The sequence below is a fragment of the Balearica regulorum genome, chromosome 2 (assembly GCF_011004875.1).
Source record: "Balearica regulorum gibbericeps isolate bBalReg1 chromosome 2, bBalReg1.pri, whole genome shotgun sequence".
In the NCBI taxonomy this organism is placed as follows: Eukaryota; Metazoa; Chordata; class Aves; order Gruiformes; family Gruidae; genus Balearica; species Balearica regulorum.
This window is the reverse complement of record NC_046185.1, coordinates 159,347,366-159,368,013: the sequence shown is the minus strand read 5'-3', so window position 1 is coordinate 159,368,013 and position 20,648 is coordinate 159,347,366. Positions and strand designations below refer to the sequence as shown.

The following is a 20,648-nucleotide window of genomic DNA, read 5'->3' as shown; positions in this document are numbered from 1 at the left end:
CAGAGCACTTTTAAACTGAAGAATAGATTACTGCCGCTGTCCAGAATACTCCAAGAAGTTCAAGTTTGATGAACGTTTTAAATTTCACTGTGTTGCTCAGTATCTCATCTAAGGTAGCAACTCAGTACTGGATCTTTCAAAAGTGTACAGTTGTCCACTCCCTGCCTTAACATCTGCTTGTAGCACATAAAGCAGCAACAGCTCGGTATTTAAGAGGTCCATCAGTTTGACTGCAGCTTGCACTCTCTAAAGAATAGGAGTGAAATAGACCCTCTTACAAGTAGCACAATAAGGTTCCAAGTGGATCTGGAAAACAGAGGGAATGCAACAAAACTCACTTTTTTTTTTGTCCTTCCAGCAACAAAAATTCAGAAGTGCTCTGACCCTCTTTCACCTGTACAAGACCACGGAAAAATAATCCTTCCTCATTGTTGCTTTTGCTGCTATCAAGAGAATTAAGAAAGAAATCACCAGCCCTCTTTATGGCATTATAACTGAGGTTTTCACATGCAAAACTGTGTTTCCTTCTTCAGGAAGGCTGCTTCCAGATTAATTTTTCTGTCACCTCCCTTTGCCTGCAGGTTAGTCAGATTTTGCTAACATCCATTAGCAGTGAGCAGGAGAACACTCCACCTTTTGAAGTTCCCCCTGGTGAAAACAACTTTCACAGTGGAATGTTAAAATGTATTTAGAAGAAAGAGGCAAAATTATTACACTTCTATATTGCATTAAATCTTTCTACATTAAACTGCACCTTTAACAACTGACAGGCAAATGCCCATCAAATAAGTATCAGACTTGGTAAAGAAACACAAAATCTTCAAGGGTCTTATTAGATCCATATATCTAACCGACAAAAGATGTTTTTAGGACTTGCTTCTTCAGTAAATTCAATGATAACTTTGAGTAACGCATCTCCAAATTAAAACATAAACAAAAGAGGAAAATGCAGTCTCAAACCTCTGCCTGAACAACGTCCAAAAATAGTCAACAAGAAAAAGTAAGCTATTCTATTAACTATGTTTTTTTCATTATGGTAGTACCTAAAAATCTAATGAAAGGCTGGATGCCACTGCACTAGAAGTCACAAAGAGACTAAAATAGAACAAAGTTAAGACTTAACAACCCACTTTAGTGACGACTATAAGGCTCACAATAAAATCTAAACCCACCAAGTTCTAAGGACGTGAAGTGCTAGAAAGAATAAACTGGAAGATCCAAGGACACGTTTACTGCTGACAGGTGTAGACAACTTCCTTCTTCCGTGCAACCCAAGAATACGTTACTACCGAGAGCTGCTCTTTTCATTTGGCCATTCCTACATACCCACAATAAAGACTTCCTGAGCAATAGCCATTCAGGGCTACATTCGCACATTTATTGCTACAATTTAGTTATGGACTGCATCACTCAATGGTCTTATCTGTTCTTTTCTCTTCTGGGTATATAGTAATGTCAGGTCTTAGAGCATCCTTTTAAAAACCTCTGGTTTCAGACGGAAGACCAATTTTCTAATAGTGCATTTTCTCCACGGGAAAGAACACCACTAACAATGCTGTGTTGGGTCTGGCTGAGATGGCGTTAACTCTCCCCACAGCAGCCCTCATAGTGCCGTGCTGTGTACGGGTAGCAGCAAGGTGTTGGGGACACCCCAGGGTTTTGGCCACTGCTGAGCAGTGCTGGCACAGCACCAAGGCTGTCTCTCCAGCATTCCCCTCACCAGTAGCTGGGGATGGGCAAGGCCTTGGGAGGGGACACAGCCAGGACAGCTGACCCCAACTGACCAAAGGGATATTCCATACCATAGCACGTCTGCTCAGCAATAACAGCTGAGAGAAAGGAGGAGGAAGGGCGTTCATTATTTACAATGTTTGTCTTCCAGAGCAGCCTCTAGGTGTACTGAAGGCCTGCTTCCTGGGAAGTGGCCAGACATCACCTGCTGATAGGAAGTACAGAATAAATTTTTTGTTTTCCCTTTCCTTCTGCACATGACCTTTGCTTTTGCTTTATTAAACTGCCTCTATCTTGACCTATAAGGTTTTTTGCATCTGATTTTCTCCCATCTCATCCTGCTGAGGAGGGGAGTGAGAGTGCCTTGGTAGGCATGTGCCATCCAGCCAAGGTTAACCCACTACAAATGCCATGCTAGATTAGTTACGCCTGAAAATTTAGCTAATTCCAAGCCGTTTTATTATTTTTCAACCAGTCCTCAGGAACAGGGAGAATGCTTACAGATGTGTGATGTAAGCAACCGTACACTCCCTTCCTGATGATGAAAGGATGATAAACACATTTATTACTTCCAGATGCAAAACACAAAAATCACCAGCCTAGATCACATCACAATAATCAAATTATTAATACAAGAGTAGCTCTGCTAATTTGGGTTTTCCCACGTAATGTCTGGTGCATTTTTTTCATTTGGAATTGGAAGCCAAGTCATTCATGCAAAACTTGCTTCTGCTTTGGTCAGCAGGCTATCCGTGACTATGGCACACCAACTGCTGAATCTTATCCGACATGTTGATTATTGTCATCAAAACAATCTGTGCAAAGACCTCACTATAGCATTTTAACTGATTAATTCAATGCTTTCTCTTCCTACAGTTCACTCCCTGAGCTGTGCTCTTTTGGGGAAGTCGAGGATATAGAGCCTGTTTCCAAAACAGTCAAGACACAGACAGATGCAAAGGCACATAGCTTGAAATACTGGGTATAAAACATGAATTCTGAATCACTAAAGCACATTTAAGACCTGAATTCCTAATACAAACACCTGGATTCTTGTGTCTGCCACCTCTTGTTTTCCATTATAGACATGACCACCTGCTAACCTCATTCCAAAATGAGAACTCATGCCTGACAGCATACCTCCCCAGTCCTGGCATTGTGTGTTGCAATCATCCACTCATATCTGTACTGGAACGTATTGCTCTGCTTCAGCTTTTCCATGTACAGAATCTTTATTGTGAATGGTCTGAGAAAAAGATACGTGATTTTTTTTTTATAATAGCAGCCATTGACACCATTCCTATGATCCAGAGAAAAAACTGAGGGGAACATAAATAAAGATGAAACAGTAATAACTGACAAGAAGAGGAAGGAATATGCCATCCATATGCAAGAATATATGCTCCACACAAGTTAAGAAACTAAAGAAGTTAAGAAATATAAATCTAGCCAAACATGAACACGGGTCTACCAAAGGCAAGAACAGATTATCCCAAAAATAGGAATACTAACACTATCTGTTAATAAAGTGTTATTTATAATACAGTGTTGATACGAATTATTGCATCTTTATGCCTTACTTAGTTCTGCTTCTAGAAAAGGCAGAATAGGCCATTCTGCTCTGAACCAACATTTGCCCACTTACTGCACTCCAGCACTTTTCCTGGATACTTACAGTTAATTATCAACTTCCAGCTAAAATTTTTTGAGTCTATTTGATGACAGTTTTCCTGCAAGTGTCTATTAAGCATCCAAAATACCCAGAGCGACAGGAAAACTGAAGACAAAGAAGTCCCAAGCATGCTGCAATCTTGGCAAGTAAAACACATCCTATCATTTTAAAAATTTATGCTGTACATACTTGAAGCAGTCTTTAAACCCTCGATGGTATCTATTTTAACATGTTTCCTATAGAACTGATTCAAATTTGAACTTAAAGGATACGGCAGAAGAGCGCCACAGCGAACAGACAAGATCACCCAGGAAGGCTGAAAAATAAAAACAAGACATTAAAAACCTTGGTCTGCATGTGTGAAATGTGAATTACCTTCCAAGTTCATACTATAGTTAGTTTCAATATACATCTCCAAGCTTTGAAAGTCTAAGTGTTTCACAGACATTGTCCTTAGCCTTTTACAACAAATACTGTTCTGTTTTATTTCTAAGATTTAATATAAAGACTGCTCAAAGGTTGTGCAGCAATATGAGAGCAAGACCCCTTTCTCTTGTCCTTCTATTGTGCCAGGAAAATCATGTACAGTATTTATTCATCCTCTCCCTTCTTTCAGTTTTCCATGCTCTAAAAAAATATCCCCTACCATACGCTCATCACCAAGGAGTCAGGAACCATAACCTTATATTGAAAGAAGTTTCTAAACACACAGCAATGAGGGCTGCTAAGCACATAGGTGATGACCCCTAACTGACAGTATTCCGGGACAGTATTCCCCCCTCTGGTAGACACAGAGGTGATGGAGAAGGGAAGAGAAGCAGGACAGTGGTCCCAATGCAGCGTATAAGGAAGAAGGGGGGAAGAGTGGCATCACATTCAGTATGAATGACTTTTCCTCAAAAACCAAACAAATATATTGTGGTAACTATGTATATGAGGTCCCGATTCTTGCAATTCTCTCTCCTTTAGAAAAAGGCATAAAAATGAACTAAAAACATCTAATTCATAACTCCTATCCTCTGAAAAGACCTGGGAGATTTTCCTCCCTCAAGTTTTTCTCTTATTCTCTATGCTTTTCTCTCAACAAGGTAGCCAACAAGCTACCTTTGCCTCTGACTTCCATTTCCTTAATACTTCGTCTAATCTTCTTGATTACAGATCATGCTGTGATGTTTTTAGGTCAAACTAAGTGACATTACTGAAAGACTTGTTCTCTTCTGGCAAATGAAAAAATTTAGCTAGTAGCAGTTATGAAGAAGATGAAATTATTTAATTAAATGACATTAGAAAGCAGAAAGCACTGTTACGATGCTGATGTCCTTCCTTCACATGAGAATGACAGCAGTCGTCTTGTTTGTAAGATTAAAATTATGCCACAGAACACTTCAGAAAAAGGAACTAAAAATTTATCAGCACTCCCACTATAACCATAAGGTTCCTAGCTAAGCACCTTTTATTTTTTGGAATTAATTCATACTTCTACTGTCAGGTGCACTCTCATGACATAAGCTATCAAAATTCTCTACTGCCACCTGCAACCATATGGAAAAATTAACCCAAAATCATGTACCCAAAGGTACTGGCAGTAAAATACTAGTGTTTTTTCTTCTAATCACTCTCCTGACTTGCAGAGTGACAATTTTCAAACATGAAGCCCAGAATCTTTCACTGGAAAAATAAGCCAGTATTGCAAGATAGTAACAAAATACTGGTAATTCCAGTATGAGTAAGAAAAAAAGAAATAAACTTAAAAATAAAATCAAGAGAAAAAAAATCTCTTTTTCTACAAGTTCCTCTTGTTTAAAATAAGTGTAGCACACACATGCAGAAAAAACAAAATCATTTGCACCCTGCCAATTATATGTGTTTCAAAAAAAAACCCCTCAGCACTCTACTGTTTTTTCTAAATTAAAGTTTTCCACCGCCAGAAGTTTGGAAGAACCCTGCTGTCAGAAACAGTTCTAAAGTACAGCTAATGGGATGCCATCTCACAGATCACTGAAGGAAGAATCTGGAATAAAACAGAACAAAACAGAAAACAAAAAGCCCAAACCACCTGACAGGTACAGAGCAACAAGAGAGAGAACAGAAATGTAAAAGTCCATCAGTCAGGATAAAAGTTTGTGTAACAAGAATAAAAGACTTTTAAAGTTAGGTTTCATTTGGTCATCATCCAAACATGAATATTTTCTGATGTTATAAAGAAGTATCCACATCAGTACTTTGACAATATCATGGATGAGTCATTCACCTTTACTACAGGGAGATCAAAAACTTCACGGGATTCTCCAACTTCTGGATTGTCCCCATCTTCTGAAATAATATGTGAAGCCAGTGCATTGTAAGAAACTTCCTTTGCTTTCCCAGCTTTCAGAAGTTGAATAACCTAAACCCAAAAGAGAACAGGGAGAAGTCAACAATTTTTAGCATCTTTTATTTGAGAAAAACGTTAATGCAAGAACACAGTAACACGAGAGGAATGTGTATGACCTTCTCTTTTGCTTGCCCTCCTGTAAGTGGCTCCCACTCTTTCTGAAGTTCCCAAATGCATCCAATTTGAAACCTGATTGCCAATGGTTTATACCTCTGCTATAGTTCAATCACTCAAGTTGAAGATTTACTTTCCAAAGTAATTCAGGCTGGGGCAGAAAACTGCAAAGTGTCAAAATTTTTCCAAAACATACACTCCTCATATAATAATTTATATATTTATATATATTATTTATAAAATAATTTTCTCTCAGGCAAGGTAAGAAAATCCTTCTCCTCAGTGTTTGTATATGGTAGCTTTGGAAGCGTCTGAACATGTCTAATACCCCCTTGGTATTAGAAGGATCTGCAAGCAAAAAGAGTTGTAACCACTGTCTTGAGAAGGGAAAAACATTCTAACAAAGAGTTGACATATTGGGAAAAGAAGTCATGGAGGACCAAGAGTGATTTACAGAAATAAGAAAGAAAAAAGAGGTCACATGCCTCCTAACTTTAAAGAGCTGGAATTGAAATGTCTCACTCCATCGCTCTGTCCTCAGAAAATGCAAAACACCTCACAAATCACAAAGCACATCTTACACCTATTTTTGCAAGGCCCATATAAATGACGTCGGTTTAAGAGTGCAGCATTCTCTCAGCTCAATTGCAGAGATCTGTGTGATGAATCCAGCCCTGCCCCCTAAAAACAGGACACACTTTTATTTGAGTAGAAGTAACAGAGAAGGTAGTAGGGTGTGGAAGGGAGGAAGAGAAAAATGTTTTAAACCAGTATGGTCTAGAGTTCAAATTCTGACAATGCCCATCAAGATTATTCTTTCCCTTTTTCCTTTCATTATTCAGAAGTAGAGTTTCACTTCATAATGATTTTGCAGAACCAAACTGCTATGATGTCTATCCGCTAAAATCTGCTAGGGATAGATGTCTATCTCTCAAAACCTGCTGGGGACACTCCCTTTGTCACAGGACGCTCTCCCCACAACAGTGAACAACAGACAGCACGGCACTGCATTCATCAAACAGGACATTAAGTAGAATAGAATCACAGAATGGCTTGGGTTGGAAGGAACCTCAAAGACCATCTAGTTCCAACCCCCTGCCATGGGCAGGGACACCCTCCACTAGACCAGGTTGCCCAAAGCCCCATCCAACCTGGCCTTGAACACTTCCAGGGAGGGGGCATCCACAGCTTCTCTGGGCAACCTGTGCCAGTGCCTCACCGCCCTCACAGGGAAGAATTTCTTCCTTATTATCTAATATAAATCTACCCCCCTTCAGATTAAACCCGTTACCCCTTGTCCTGTCACTCTATGCCCTTGTAAACAGTCCCTCTCCAGATTTCTTGTAGGCCCTTTCGGTATTAGCAGTCTGCTCTAAGGTCTCCCCAGAGCCTTCTCTTCTCCAGGCTGAGCAATCCCAACTGTCTCAGCCTGTCCTCACAGGAGAGGTGCTCCAGCCCTCTGATCAGCTTTGTGGCCCCCTCTGGACTCTCTCCAACAGCTCCATGTCTCTCCTGTACTGGGGTCCCCAGAGCTGGACGCAGTACTGCAGGTGGGGTCTCACAAGAGCGGAGCAGAGGGTCAGGATCCCCTCCCTCGACCTGCTGGTCACACTGCTGGTGATGCAGCCCAGGACATGGCTGGCTTTCTGGGCTGCAAGCACACACTGCCGGCTCATGTTGAGCTTCTCATCAATCAACACCCCCAAGTCCTTCTCCTCGGGGCTGCTCTCAATCCCCTCCTTGCCCAGCCTGTAGTTGTGCTTGGGATTGTGCCAACCCACGTGCAGGACCTTGCACTTGGCCTTGTTGAACTTCATGTGGTTTGCACAGGCCCACCTCTCCAGCCTGTCAGGGTCCCTCTGGATGGCATCCCTTCCCTCCAGCGTGTCGACCACACCACACAGCTTGGTGGTGTCGGCAAACCTGCTGAGGGTGCACTCGATCCCACTGCCTATGTTACCAGCAAAGATGTTAAGCAGTAATTGGTCCTTAAGCCATTACTACCTACTCTGTACACTAAGCAGGATAGAGAAGGCACTGAAAAAGCGACTCTTTCAAAACCATGGTGTTGGGCTATTACAAAGCATCTATGCTCAGCAGAAAAATAAGGATGGAAAAGTTGCCACTCAGCAAGGACACAATTTTAGCATTTCCTAACTGAAGTACTCGACTTCAAAATTTAAAAGAAAAAAAATCAACTTTTTTTCTGCAGGTGATGAGTATGGGATATTATCAATTTACAAAAGAATTACTCTAAAATAAGCAAGAAAATTGATCACAAGCTTGCTGTTCTTGCCGCCACACAGGAACAGGTCAGAGTATTTCCATTTTACACACCAATCTCCTAAATCACAGGATACCTTCCTGCACGAAATTCAGTTAACTGCAAGGTAACACAAGATGCTACAATTCCAATGGGAAAAGCTAAATCAAAATGAAGACCTTTTGAGAATAGCAGGTATTTAAGAACCAAAAATGTGACAGCATCAACTAATGAGCTAGAAGTATTAATTTTTTAATAGTAAAACAATGTTGCATTAAGGAGTCTGTGCAAAGAGTCTGCTTATGCAAAAAGTTACACTAGTTTCAGGTAGCAAGTTTAAACACTATAAATACAACTGAAAATAACTTCCTATGATTATTTAAAGTGGTACGAAACAGACTCTTCCTAATACAGTTCATGTCAATGTCAAAACTCCTCTCAGAACACATGACTTCTTCAGTTTAAATAGTGCCTGGACTGAAAAGTTGTACTGGTGCAATTAAAGAACTTCACCTCTACTAGTATTGACCATATATACCTGTCGCTAGAAAACAAAATGCTGAAAAGCCGTAATATGATCATTGTAAAAATCCTGCACTTTAGGTGTTAGCTTAAATCCATTAAATGAATTTTCTTTTTTTGGAGCATATAAATTTTATCTTTGTTCTCTCTCATTAAAAGCGGTGTTGGAAGAAACAAGAGGAAAATCTCAAAATTAAGAAGGAGGACAATGGGCATAAAAAAAAATTAAAATAATAATAAAACAAGAGATAACCAGAACCCAAATATCCTGCTCAAAGTCCTTATGCTGCATTGCATTACTTTTTATCTCTTTCTGTATGAAATACTGATTTTATCTGGCATTATCAAAGCATGATAGTTTGGGTTTACATCTTTTAGGAAAGAACGAAAAGTATTTATTAAAAAAAATAATAGCTGACATCTACTCCTCATCCCCTGTAAGGTGTGAGCAGCCAAGCGCACATCCCAGTGGAATGGATTTAAAGTTCAGAGCCAGCAGCCTAATTCTCCCTCATTTGCCAAAGAACATCTAGGCACAATTCCAGACTTTTGTTTCCCTTCTAGTTTTTGCTGCATATGTTTTAATAGGTAATGCGTATGCAGTTATTCACCTGAATATATTACTTTTTTTTTTTCTTACTCTTGGCTTTGTTTTGATTGGAGTGCTCACTTGTGCTGGGCCTTTTTTAAGATAATGGGTCTTCCATGAAACCATTTGGAAACTTAAGCTGATCAAAGCATGTTCCTCCCTAAAAAGTGAAGGAGGTAGGTAACTTCTTTTCAAAATCAAGCTAGCATACGTTTGTATATAAAGAAGCAGAAAACTTCAAATACAATTGTAAGTTTTGTATTCGTAATGGAACGTTTCACTATAACAAATGTGTTCAAAAGCTATTTCTAGAGTTCAATTTAGAATTTCTCCTTTCTGTCTCCGTTCAAATCACAACCAGTAAGTAGTTGTCCTGTCTGGGTTCTTCCCAGGGTAACACGGAGGGCATCTGCAGAAGGGAGGGCAAAGGCACCACAAAAAACTGACCCCCAGCTCGGCACAACACGCTTCCATGCTCTGACTCAGGTCTGCAACCCAGCCCGGGCAGGACTCTGCCCTCCTGGGTGCCTCGTGCTCCCAAGGGCTCACTCACGCGGACAGGAGCGAGCCCTGGCCTCCGTGTGTGTTGGGTTTGCATGGCAAGATTTTGGTAGCGAGGGGGCTACAGGGGTGGCTTCTGCAAGAAGCTACTAGTAGCTTCCCCCCGTGTCTGATAGAGCCAATGCCAGCCGGCTCCAACACGGACCCGCCACTGGCCAAGGCTGAGCCCATCAGCCATGGTGGTAGTGCCTCTGGGATAACAGAGTTAAGAAGGAAAAAAAACCTAGCAGGAGCTTTTGCAGCCAGAGTGCGAAGATATGAGAAACTCTGCAGACCCCAAGGTCAGTGCAGAAGGAGGGGCAGGAGGTGCTCCAGGCACAGAGCAGAGATCCCCCTGCAGCCCGTGGAGAAGACCATGGTGAAGCAGGCTGTCCCCCTGCAGCCCATGGAGGGAGGATGAGGGGGTGTAGAGATTCCACCTGCAGCCCATGGAGGACCCCATGCCAGAGCAGGTGGAGGCACCTGAAGGAGGCTGTGACCCCGTGGGAAGCCCACGCTGGAGCAAGCTCCTGGCAGGACCTGTGGCCCTGTGGAGAGAGGAGCCCACGCCAGAGCAGGTTTGCTGGCAGGACTTGTGACCCCGTGGGGGACCCATACTGGAGCAGTTTGCTCCTGAAGGTCTGCACCCCGTGGGAGGGACCCATGCTGGGACAATTTGTGAAGAACTGCAGCCCGTGGGAAGGACTCACGTTGGAGAAGTTCATGGAGGACTGTCTCCCGTGGGAGGGACCCCAGGCTGGAGCTGGGGCAGGGTGTGAGGAGTCCTCCCCCTGAGGAGGAAGGAGCAGCAGAGACAAGGTGTGATGAGCTGACCACAACCCCCATTCCCCGTCCCCCTGTGCCGCTGGGGGGGAGGGGGGAGAGAAATGGGGAGTGAAGTTGAGTCTGGGAAGAAGGGAGACTGGGGGGAAGGGGGTTTTAAGATTTAGTTTTATTCTTCATTATTCTACTCTGTTTCGCTCAATAATAAATTGGATTAATTTTTTTCTGCGTTGAGTCTCTTTTGCCCGTGACAGTAACTGGTGAGTGATCTCTGCCTGTTCTTATCTTGACCCACGAGCTTCTCGCTTTATTTCTTCTCCCCTGTGCAGCTGAGGAGGGCAGTGATAGAGCAGCTTTGAGGGCCACCTGGCCTCCAGACAGGGTCAACCCACCACACCTTGTAACGCTGTGCCACACCAGCAAGCCCTTTCAGAATCCAGAGCACCAACAGCGGGAACAGACGGAACAGAGCTTGAAGAGGCCAGCCAGCCGCAGAAACAACTCAGGTGCACGGGACTTCTCAATTCAGGCATCGCTCACAATGAGAGAGTGGCTCAACAGCTTCCAGCATGACCTGATCTTGGAAGCTGTGCGACCACTTCTGTGCAGTGCCGCACCTGACCTTACCAAGTCCGCCACAGCCACCTTCAGTGTTGGCCTGCAACCCATAGGAGCCATCCCACAAACAGAGGGGAATTCAGGGTACCTAACTGAGGGCAAATCGAAGCTTTAAGACAATGTCATTAACTGCTAAGAAGAATAAAACTTAACATAAGAAAACTAGTTGAAGAGAATGCTTGTTTACTCACTCAATGGGAATACCGCTGATTGTCTTGCTATGCCAACACACAACTAACTACATGCCTTTCGGGACATCATTTATATGATAAATGAAATACAAGAGTCCTTTTTATTTTTTTTTTTGCACTCATCTTCATACACATAGTAATATTGCTGCTATAGGTTTTTTTAATACAACAGTTGTTATTCAAGCTCTAACATATTGTCAAAAATTTTATGTTTAAAGACCCTGGGTTTTTTTCCTGCTCTTTAACTGTATTCCTAGACTGTATTTCTTTTAGCATATAATCCTATTCCTATGAATAAAAAACATCTCAACGGGCCAGTGCCTATGTCTCAAGTTCACTTAAAGGTCTACAAGACCCAGTGAATGCCAGGACACAAGGTTAAAGGAACCCAATGCTAAATGAAGACTCCACTGCAGCAACTACCAAAGCAGCCAAGACTTTCATTTCAGAGTGAAACTTGTAGGAATCTGTTTGCACAAAGGTGATGTCCTAAAGCTAGATATCGTACACTTCTAACACTTGTCTAATTGGACATGCCACAGAAACTTTTTTTTAACCACCTTCACTCAACACGGCTGAGTGTTACTAACTGCAAGGCCAACTTCATCATCTAGGGCATTGCCCTAGGCCAGCGTAGGCCAACTTTGTCATGCCGGCTATCGCCCTAGGCCAGAGGGCACCTCCTGCTCCTCATCTCCTCTGGAGCCGCGCAGGGAAAACACGGAGACGACACCTCAAGCACATCAGCACCTCCGTGCACCTAACGGGTCTGGAAGGCCCCGGGACGGGCACCAGAGCCACGGGGGTGCCGGGACGTGCCTATCGCCGAGGCGGGCGGGGAACGGGCCGGCAAGCACGTCTGTGTGGGGAGGGGAACGCCGGCCAAGCCTTCCTTCGCCATGCCTCCCCGCGCCGAGAGCGGCCTGTCACTGTCCCCGTCCTGGATCCGGATACAGCGGCGGGGCGGGGACGGGAGGGGCCGGAGCTGGCACAGCGGGACCTGAGGGCGGGCCGGCGGGGGGCTGGGGGGGGGGGGGGGCCGAGCGCGGCCCTGCGGAGCGCCCCGCAGCCGGCCCTGCGGAGCGGTAGGCACAGCCGCTGCCCCGCGCGGCCGCCAGCTCCCCGCCCGGCCCGGGCCGTAACAGGAAGTCCCTTCACCCGCCCCTCCTCCGCTCAGGCGGCTACGGGGCCTGCGCGGCGGGGCCGCTGGCTCCCATGGCGGGTGGCGGAGCGCTGGCCCCGGGCACGGCCGTTACCGGCCGTTACCCCCCCTCCCCCCAGCGCTCCCTCCGCCGCGCGCGCGCTCCCCGCCCCCCCCCCCCCGCGCGCCTTCCTCGGGAGGCGGCAAGGCGCGTGCTGTGCAGCGGCGCGTGAGCCTCGAGCCCGCGCTGTAAGTGTCGGGGGGGGGGAGAAGAGTACTGGAGCTGGACGATCCCACAGTGCCCCCCCCCGGGGGGGGGGGGAAGGAAGGAGCCGAGGGAAGGGGCGAGGGGGCGGGTGACCCGGTACCTTGGGGTCGATGTCTCCCACCACGAAGAACTTGACATCTTTGAACATCTCCTCCGGGACTTTCAGCTCCTCCTCGTCCGCCGACATGGTCCCGGCCGCCAGCACCGCGCCCCCCCACCCCCCCCGCGCTCTCTCCCCGCTATCCCCCCGCTCACTGTGGAAAGCCTCCGGGGCCCGGGTCTCCCGTCCCCTCCCCCCGCCGAGCCGCCGAACCGCGCGAGCAAGGCGCGCGCTGCGGGACACACCATCCCCCGCCGGGACGCAGGGGGGGTGGAAGGGGGAGGGGAGAGCCGCCCGGACAAAGCGGCTCCCCCCGCCCGATCAGCCACCCCCGCTGCCGCAGGACAGCTCCCGCTTCTGATCCACGGGCGTTATCTCTCCTCCTCCCTCTCTCCCCGAACCGGACCGGGAGGCAGCATCCGGGTCCGAAGCTCCCCCCGCACGGAACGCAATGGACTCGCCCCGACCGACAGAGGCGGGCAGCGGGGATACCCGGACCCGCCCATTGGCAAACAGGCGAGGGACGGGGGGAGGGGAGCGCACCGCCCTCCGGCCCCGCCTCTCAGGGCGGCCCCAGGCCCCGCCCCGCCGCCCTAAGCCCCGCCCCTCGAGCCCGCCGTGCGGACGGCAGGACGATCGTTACGGTCCTCTCAGCCGCTGCCGCCCGCTCCTCCCCCGGCTCCGCCTCGCCGCACCCCGCAGACGGGCAGCCCGCCGGGCCGAGGGGCCCTCACAGAGCCCAGGGGAGCGGGGGGGTGACGGCCCAGGGCCCTGTCCGACGGCAGGTGTCCGTGTGACCCCGGTCGCGGTCCCTGCGCTGGGCCTTGCGTGCCGCTGAGGGCCCGAGCGAGCCTGGAGCCGCACTCCTCGTGCTCCAACCCGCCGTCGGAGCGGCCTCAGGGCTGGTGGTGCGCCCCTGTCCTTCCCTGTGCCAGGCTTGGGTCTCTCTTCATCGAGGGGGGGGAGTCAAGCAATAGCTAGTGGCTTACCGCTGCAAGCAGCGACAGACGATACGCTACGTACGCCATACATGACATTTTGCACTTCCAAACAGCTTTTTCAATTCATCAAGAACCTTCAAAACTTCAATCCTTTCCCAAAATACACATTAGCCTTTCTGGCCGGGAGTCTCTGAAAATGCAATAGGCGTACTCTGTATTCCAGCATCCAACTCGTTAATGAACATACTGCCACCAAAATCAGACATTTTCCCTCAAAAGCCTTCTCAAAGCATCCTTCTACAGTGACAGTAAACCATCCAAACCTAGAGGGGGATGTATCTTGCTTAACTTTAGATAACTGATCAGAAAAACTGAAATCTTTATAGTCAACAGTGATAAATGAGCACTTTCAGAGCCTGATTCATCTGGTGCATTTAAGCATCCAAGCGCTGACAGGTAAATCCTGCCCCCGCACTATGCTTTCCAAAGGAGTTTTGGACCCCTCCTAATACTTTTACGTGGACAATATTTCCCTCCCATACTTAAGAACGATGTTACGAGATGGCATCTAAAGGCATACTGAAATAAAAATGCAGGGCACCTATTGTTTGCCTCCTATCTACAAGGCCTGTCACGTTTTCCCAGGAGAAAATTAGATTTCTTTAATCTGAGTTATTCTTGAAACATACCTGGTAGAAACTATTAATCTGTCCACAACCAATTTATTATTTATCCAGTATTTTGGGGGGAGTTGAAGTGAAATTTATAGCATACAAGTTCCTAACTTCCTTCTCATCCTTTTTCAAGGAAGGTTCCTCTGCCTTTCTTCACCCTTTCTACTCCGGCTATGTAAGGAACACCCAACCCATCACCTCTTCTTTTCCTACTCCAGAAGCAGATCCTACCCTTTGGTTTCAGGTTCTATTGTATTCCCACCCAATCACAATTTACTTTTTTAGTGAAAACCAAGGTTAAAAGTCCTTAAACTTTTCTATGATACACTTTTTTCGTAGTACAGGAAAAAAGTAGAAATAACCACCTGCTTTTAAATCTGTTTATCCCTTTCATCCAATAATTCATATTCTCATCTCACTTTCTATCTGTTCTAATAACTCTTGTTTAGGGTCATTTTCTTCTGCCCCAAGTATCTCCTGGACTGCCTTTGAAGAACACTTCTCTGAGCCTTGCCTTCCTTTACAGCTGCTGTCCAGGCCCCCAAGTCCAGCCCTTGCTTGCTTGCTTCCTAATTTTCACTCTTTCCAACTCCATTTTTGATCCATTTTGACATCTTCCCACTAAATTAGAACTACTTTGACCACCATCTTCATTCACCTGCAGCGAAATATTTTTCTTATTCTTCTTGCTCTATCAGATATCATTAACACTATTGCTTCCTGAGTTTCCTTTCCTTTTGGATTTCAGTGCCTCTGTAATCATCTGCATCTTCCAGCACTGGTAATTCTCACCTCTTTTCTTTCATAAATATCGCTGTCTCTCAGGTTTCTGTTCCACATTTTCCTCTGAGTTCTTTTCATGATGTCATTCATTACTTGGCTTCATCTCCTCTCTCAGTGTGATTGCTAAATTGCCCCTTCTCACAAGAGTCCTTCCATCTAATCTCGTATGTTATTGCATATTCCCACTCCACACAAAGAAAACCAAAGTGATTTGTCCTCTTTGATTTCTCTGCTCAGCCTATTTTCTTTGGTACTCTAATGAGTTCCCCTGGCCTTCGTATCCTTTGGATTTACCATAGCCACATTATTTTTAGTTCTTTGCACAACTCCAAGATTACAATTATTTCAAATCAGGCACTATGCTAATACTGACAGTGTAATACAACCAGCACGCTTTGAACATGATTTTTAAAAATGATGATGCTTCCCAAACCTTTGGCTCAAATTGTGTTATTGCAGCATCAGGTGGGGCCACTTTGGATCTTCTGTTTGTTCAGCTACTCAAATGAGAAGAATATGAGATAAAACTGGCATTTTAAATCCCATCAATTTGAAAATCCTCTACAATATATCATATATTAGCAATACAAGGTCAGAGTACTCCGTTAAATCACTGGAATTCATTGCAAAATTTGCAGTTTCCCACAAAAAGATACCCATTAATAAGGTGTCCACCTTAACCAGAATTGTTCTTTTTTGACTAATTATGACAAAAATCCGAAAATAAAGTTTATTTCCATCCACAGTATGGAAGTATAATGTGTCCTGGTTTCAGCTGAGAGAGAGTTAATTTTCCTCCTAGTAGCAGGTATAGTGCTGTGTTTTGGATTTAGGATGAGAATAATGTTGATAACACCGATGTTTTCAGTTGTTGCCAGGCAGTCAAGGACTTTTCAGCTTCTCGTACTTCCCTGCCAACAAGAAGGCGGGGGACAGCCAAGAACAGCCAGGACAGCTGACCCAAACTGGCCAAAGGGATATTCCACACTGTATGATGTCATGCTCCATATATAATTGGGGTTGGCCAGGAGACGGCACAGCTCAGGAACTAGCTGAGCATCAGCTTCAGGTGGTGAGCAATTGTGCTGTGCATTACATGTTTTGTATATTCTATTATTATCATTATTATTATTAATTATTGTTGTTGTTGTTATTCTCTTCCTTTTCTCTCCTATTAAACTGTCTTTATCTCAACCCGCGAGTTTTCTCACTTATTTTTCCAATTCTCTTCCCCATCCCGCTGTGGGGGGGAGTGAGCGAGCAGCTGTGTGGGGCTGAGCTGCCGGCTGGGGTTAAACCACGAGATAATACAATGTGGGGGAAAAAAAAAAAAAAGAAAAAAGAGATTAAGAATTTACTAAAATAGCTTTACTAAAATAAATTTGGTTTGTAAATTCAGTCCTGGAAAACTAAGATAAAGTTGTTAGAGCCCTGTCCTGGGATGTGGGACATGGACTTTTGGGTCTGTCCTTCTCTTCTTCACTGAGGCACAAGGTAGGTGTGGCCGCTGGATGCCTACAGCCTCTCTGTGTTCTTTAACCACAGAGCTTTTAATGAAAATGAGAAGAATGAGACCATCACATCCTTCTTCCACCAAATGAATAAGCCCTGAAAGCAGCTCCTGGACAGACCCCTGTAGCTGTGCTTGGTGAAAGAAGAACTTGGAAAATCTTGCCTGAGCTTGAGCAGATGTCAGGTAGATAACCAGCTGTGCACCACAGCCAAAGCAAAAGCATTTCTGTATGTGCCATGAAACGATGCGCAGCAAGCGGTCTGCAGAAAACTTCCCCGGTAGAAGTTTAGATAGCTAACAGTTTTAGTGGCCCCTGAGAAGTAGTTTTGTAAATCTCAGTGTGGGACTTCGGGTCACATAGAGCGGCTGTTGTATTATCAGTGATACTCGTCTTCACACACAGAAGTATCTTTTTTTTTCTATCCTCAGTTTTGTTGGCTTCAGGATGACCACTCCCAGGAGAAAAGAGTACTTACGAGTCACAAATCCTTCCCCTTAATTATCTTCTAAATAAGTAGTAGAATTAAAGTAATGAACAAATTTTTTACTTCTTTATGTATTTAATGTCAGCTGTCAACAAGTTATTTAAATTCTAGTAATTAGACTATTTCTAACAAAAATGAATAGCTCAAATTTCTGCGACGTGTGTGTGATCTAGTTTATGAACCATAAGAACAGAAAACTGGATTGAAAAAGTATGTTACTGAACAAGAAAAATATTCCCTCTATTTGCCAGAAATAGATTCCAGGTTCTGCTCACAGGTCAGCACACAGAACTAAGTCAGATCAGCGGGCTGGTCCTACTGCTCAGTCATAGCAAGGTGTAGAACAAAGTGCTCACCTATGTCTGGCCTCAGTAGGGATTTGTTAGGTTATGAGATAAAGCTTATCTACACGAGCTCAGAGTGACAATGGCAGGAGGGGGAGCCCAAATACCCTGCCAGGCTGCTCCCAGGCCTGTCTCCAGGCCCATCGGCCCGTCCAAGGCCCATCTGCACAAGCCAGAGGAGCACAGGGGCAGACTGGCAGGTGAGGACCCAAACCTGGGTACCACCACCTTGTCCAGGTCCCTCCAAGGCTGTACCTGCAGAGCCATCACCCCAGGTCAGTATGGACCAGGCAGTGAAGAGGTAACGTGGCCTGGGAGCAAAGGGGTGACAAGAGCACAGGGGGTCACCTCTGGGACCGGAGAAGTCCTGGCCAACTGTGTGTGTCTGTACCACCAACTGGAGTAGGGCTGCAGCCTCGGGGCTCGTGTGTCCTGATGCCAGTAACTGGGCAGACTGGGATTGAGGGGCCAGCTACTGGGCAGGCAGAGTGTCAGAGCAGCTACTGGAGGGATCTACCTCGTATATGTACAGATATGTATTCTCACTGGTGGGCTTCCATACCGTCCAGCCAGAGGGGGGAGCATGGTAAGGCCATTGGTGCTGTCCATGTTGGCGCTCTGAGGGTGTCTGATGTGTGTGGCTGGCCATGTATAAATGTATGTATGTAACATATACATGTGCTTGTGTGCATGTGCCAGCTGGGAATACGTGTTCAGGCTTACTACTGGTTGGACTTGGAGACACGGAGCAGCAGCAGCAGCCTCCTCTCTCTTGTGCTGCAGGATCGGGAATGATACGTTTTCTTCTCCCCATTCATTTCATCCTCTTTCAGAAGGGTTTGCAGCCTTTCCCTGTCACATCACTGACTTCTGCCCATCACATAACATGGGATGCTCGGTCACATGGTGGCACGCTCGTGTGTCGAGCTAAGCCACGGTTGGTAGGTCTGATCACAGCACACGAGGATGAGGCTGATGCAGCCACAACTGTCATTGCATGGGAGCAACCACTCGCAGAGATCAATTATGCCTTAAGACCAGTTTATTTCTGGGCTTAGTTACTCTAGCAAATAGACTCGAGAGAGATTGTGCACGTCACCATAGTCCACAGTGATGTGAACAGCACATTACCTGCACTATAACCACACCAAGCACAGTATCTGATAGGTCTTAACTGTGAGAGGTCTGTACATAAAAGTTTATGACCATGTTTCCAGATCTTTATTTTGCAACAGGCGTTGCTTGCACGTAGTGAAAGCCCACTGAGTTGACAAGATTTGTGCAGACAATTAGTCTTTGCTTACATAAATCCCTTATTTGTGTGCACAAATGATTGTATGAAAAATTCATATGGACCTACAATATCATATTTAGGCATAATTGCTTGTGAAAAAACAACAGTTTGATTTTTTTTTTTTTTGCAGTTAATTAAATTCAGAGCTTAGATTAAATTGTATATTTGTTTTACTCCAGTGAGCAGAAGGCTCCCCGAGTCCTTTGTTAATAATACATACTCGTTTGGTAGCAGCTGGCTCTCTAGATGTTACTTTTCCAATAAAATATATCTTCACAAAATAACCAATTTTTTACAGAAAGCTGATGTTAATTTCAATGTGTCTGGAAAGCTGTTGAGAAGTCGTAGAAGGCATGCTTCCTTCCTGCATTGTCACCATACCGATTTCTTAACGTGAATAAGAATCTGGTTTTATAATCTGAACCAAAATATGCAAAACAAGGACATAGAGGGCTCTGCTTTGGCTCAAACCTTCTATGCATTTTCCTCTTTCCTTCAGTGGGACAACTTGCAATGGCAAATACGATTTATAATTAAAAACTTTCTTTTTATTTGTACGGCAATACCGAATCCTAAAAGGATCTCTTGGAACCGACAGTTTCATTTTCGATTCTCTTCCAGTTCCAGAACTGCACTGAGAATGCCTTGTCATTTACTCGACAGTTTTCTTTTTTAATGTAATAGTTACAAAATGTTTTGTAAGTGCCAAGTAACAAGGTGTACCTTTACTATAACCGTGCATATATGAGCGGGGAGGAGAAGGCACATTTAACGTACGGGTGTTTTTTATCAGGAGTGAGACGTAGTATTAAAGGAGGAGATGACTCCTTTCTGTTACCTGCTAAGGAATGTGTCTGGCATTGTTAGCCCACAGAGAGAGGTGAATGAGACATTGTGTGTCACGTTGCAAGGGTAAGAACCAGCCCCAAGCTGCAGCTGGGTATGCCTTCATCAAAATACAGCTAGCGGGACGGTACGCAGCGTAATTGCGCTAGTTACACTTATCTAAAGCCCCTCCTGCTCCAAGATCTCCTCCAAGTGTAACATTGCACCACATGGTTGCAGGGCTTGCTTGAAGTAGGTCTACTGGGAGGGCTGCACTAGGTTTTAGCTCATGAAGGAATTAAACGTGCAAACTCATGCAGGGCTCTGCAAAGCTGCAGAGTCTCCACACGTACAGCTGAGAAGAGCTGCCAGGATGGATGGGGGAGAGCCGGAGGAACCCCTAGTCAATCCCTCTCCTTTAAAACTTTGGTGACAACATTGACGCCACCTCCCCGCTACCTTGTTCTAGTGGTGTAAAAATTCCTTCTGGTTAGACAGTCTTCCCTAATACCTGATCTAAATCTTCTCTTTAGGCCGATTCTTTCTATCTTTCCCTTAGACTACCAATAACCCTCTCAATACAAATTTTCTAGATACATAGATACATACTTTTTTATATATATACATATATATATATAAAAATAAACCACATTATAATACTTTTTTAATGAGTTCTGGACCTGATTGTAATGCACCAAGAAAGAACAATGCAAGTCCTCCCGGTGCTCTGGGTAAAAACAACTAATTTGCCACAAATAAAATGTGATACTGTAATTTATAGGCTTCTTTCTTTGCATCTCAGGAGAAGTCTTTAATTCTGCTCCTACTAAGGAGCAGAGTTTCTGAGTTTGTGAAAAAATGTTTGTGAAAAGTGGCAGGTAAT

At 45.0% G+C, this 20,648-nt stretch overlaps 1 protein-coding gene and 1 long non-coding RNA gene across 2 annotated transcripts in view; both read right to left on the bottom strand.

Annotated features, from left to right (window-relative positions):
- Positions 1–13,223, bottom strand: part of PAXIP1 (PAX interacting protein 1) — a 35,442-nt gene extending 22,219 nt beyond the window's left edge. Inside the window, exons 1-3 of the mRNA XM_075746656.1 lie at positions 12,907–13,223; positions 5,655–5,789; positions 3,676–3,719 (exon numbers count right to left, since the gene is read on the bottom strand). Of these exons, the coding sequence (XP_075602771.1) occupies positions 3,676–3,719; positions 5,655–5,789; positions 12,907–12,993 (266 nt within the window). The 5' untranslated portion in view covers positions 12,994–13,223. The remainder of the gene's footprint in view (positions 1–3,675; positions 3,720–5,654; positions 5,790–12,906) is intronic.
- On the bottom strand, positions 177–3,623 carry LOC142600625 (uncharacterized). The gene is made up of 3 exons (XR_012834213.1): positions 3,593–3,623; positions 2,872–2,961; positions 177–306 (listed from the first exon to the last, which is right to left on the bottom strand). It is a non-coding gene; the product is annotated as an uncharacterized LOC142600625 (long non-coding RNA).
- Positions 13,224–20,648: the final 7,425 nt, after the last annotated feature.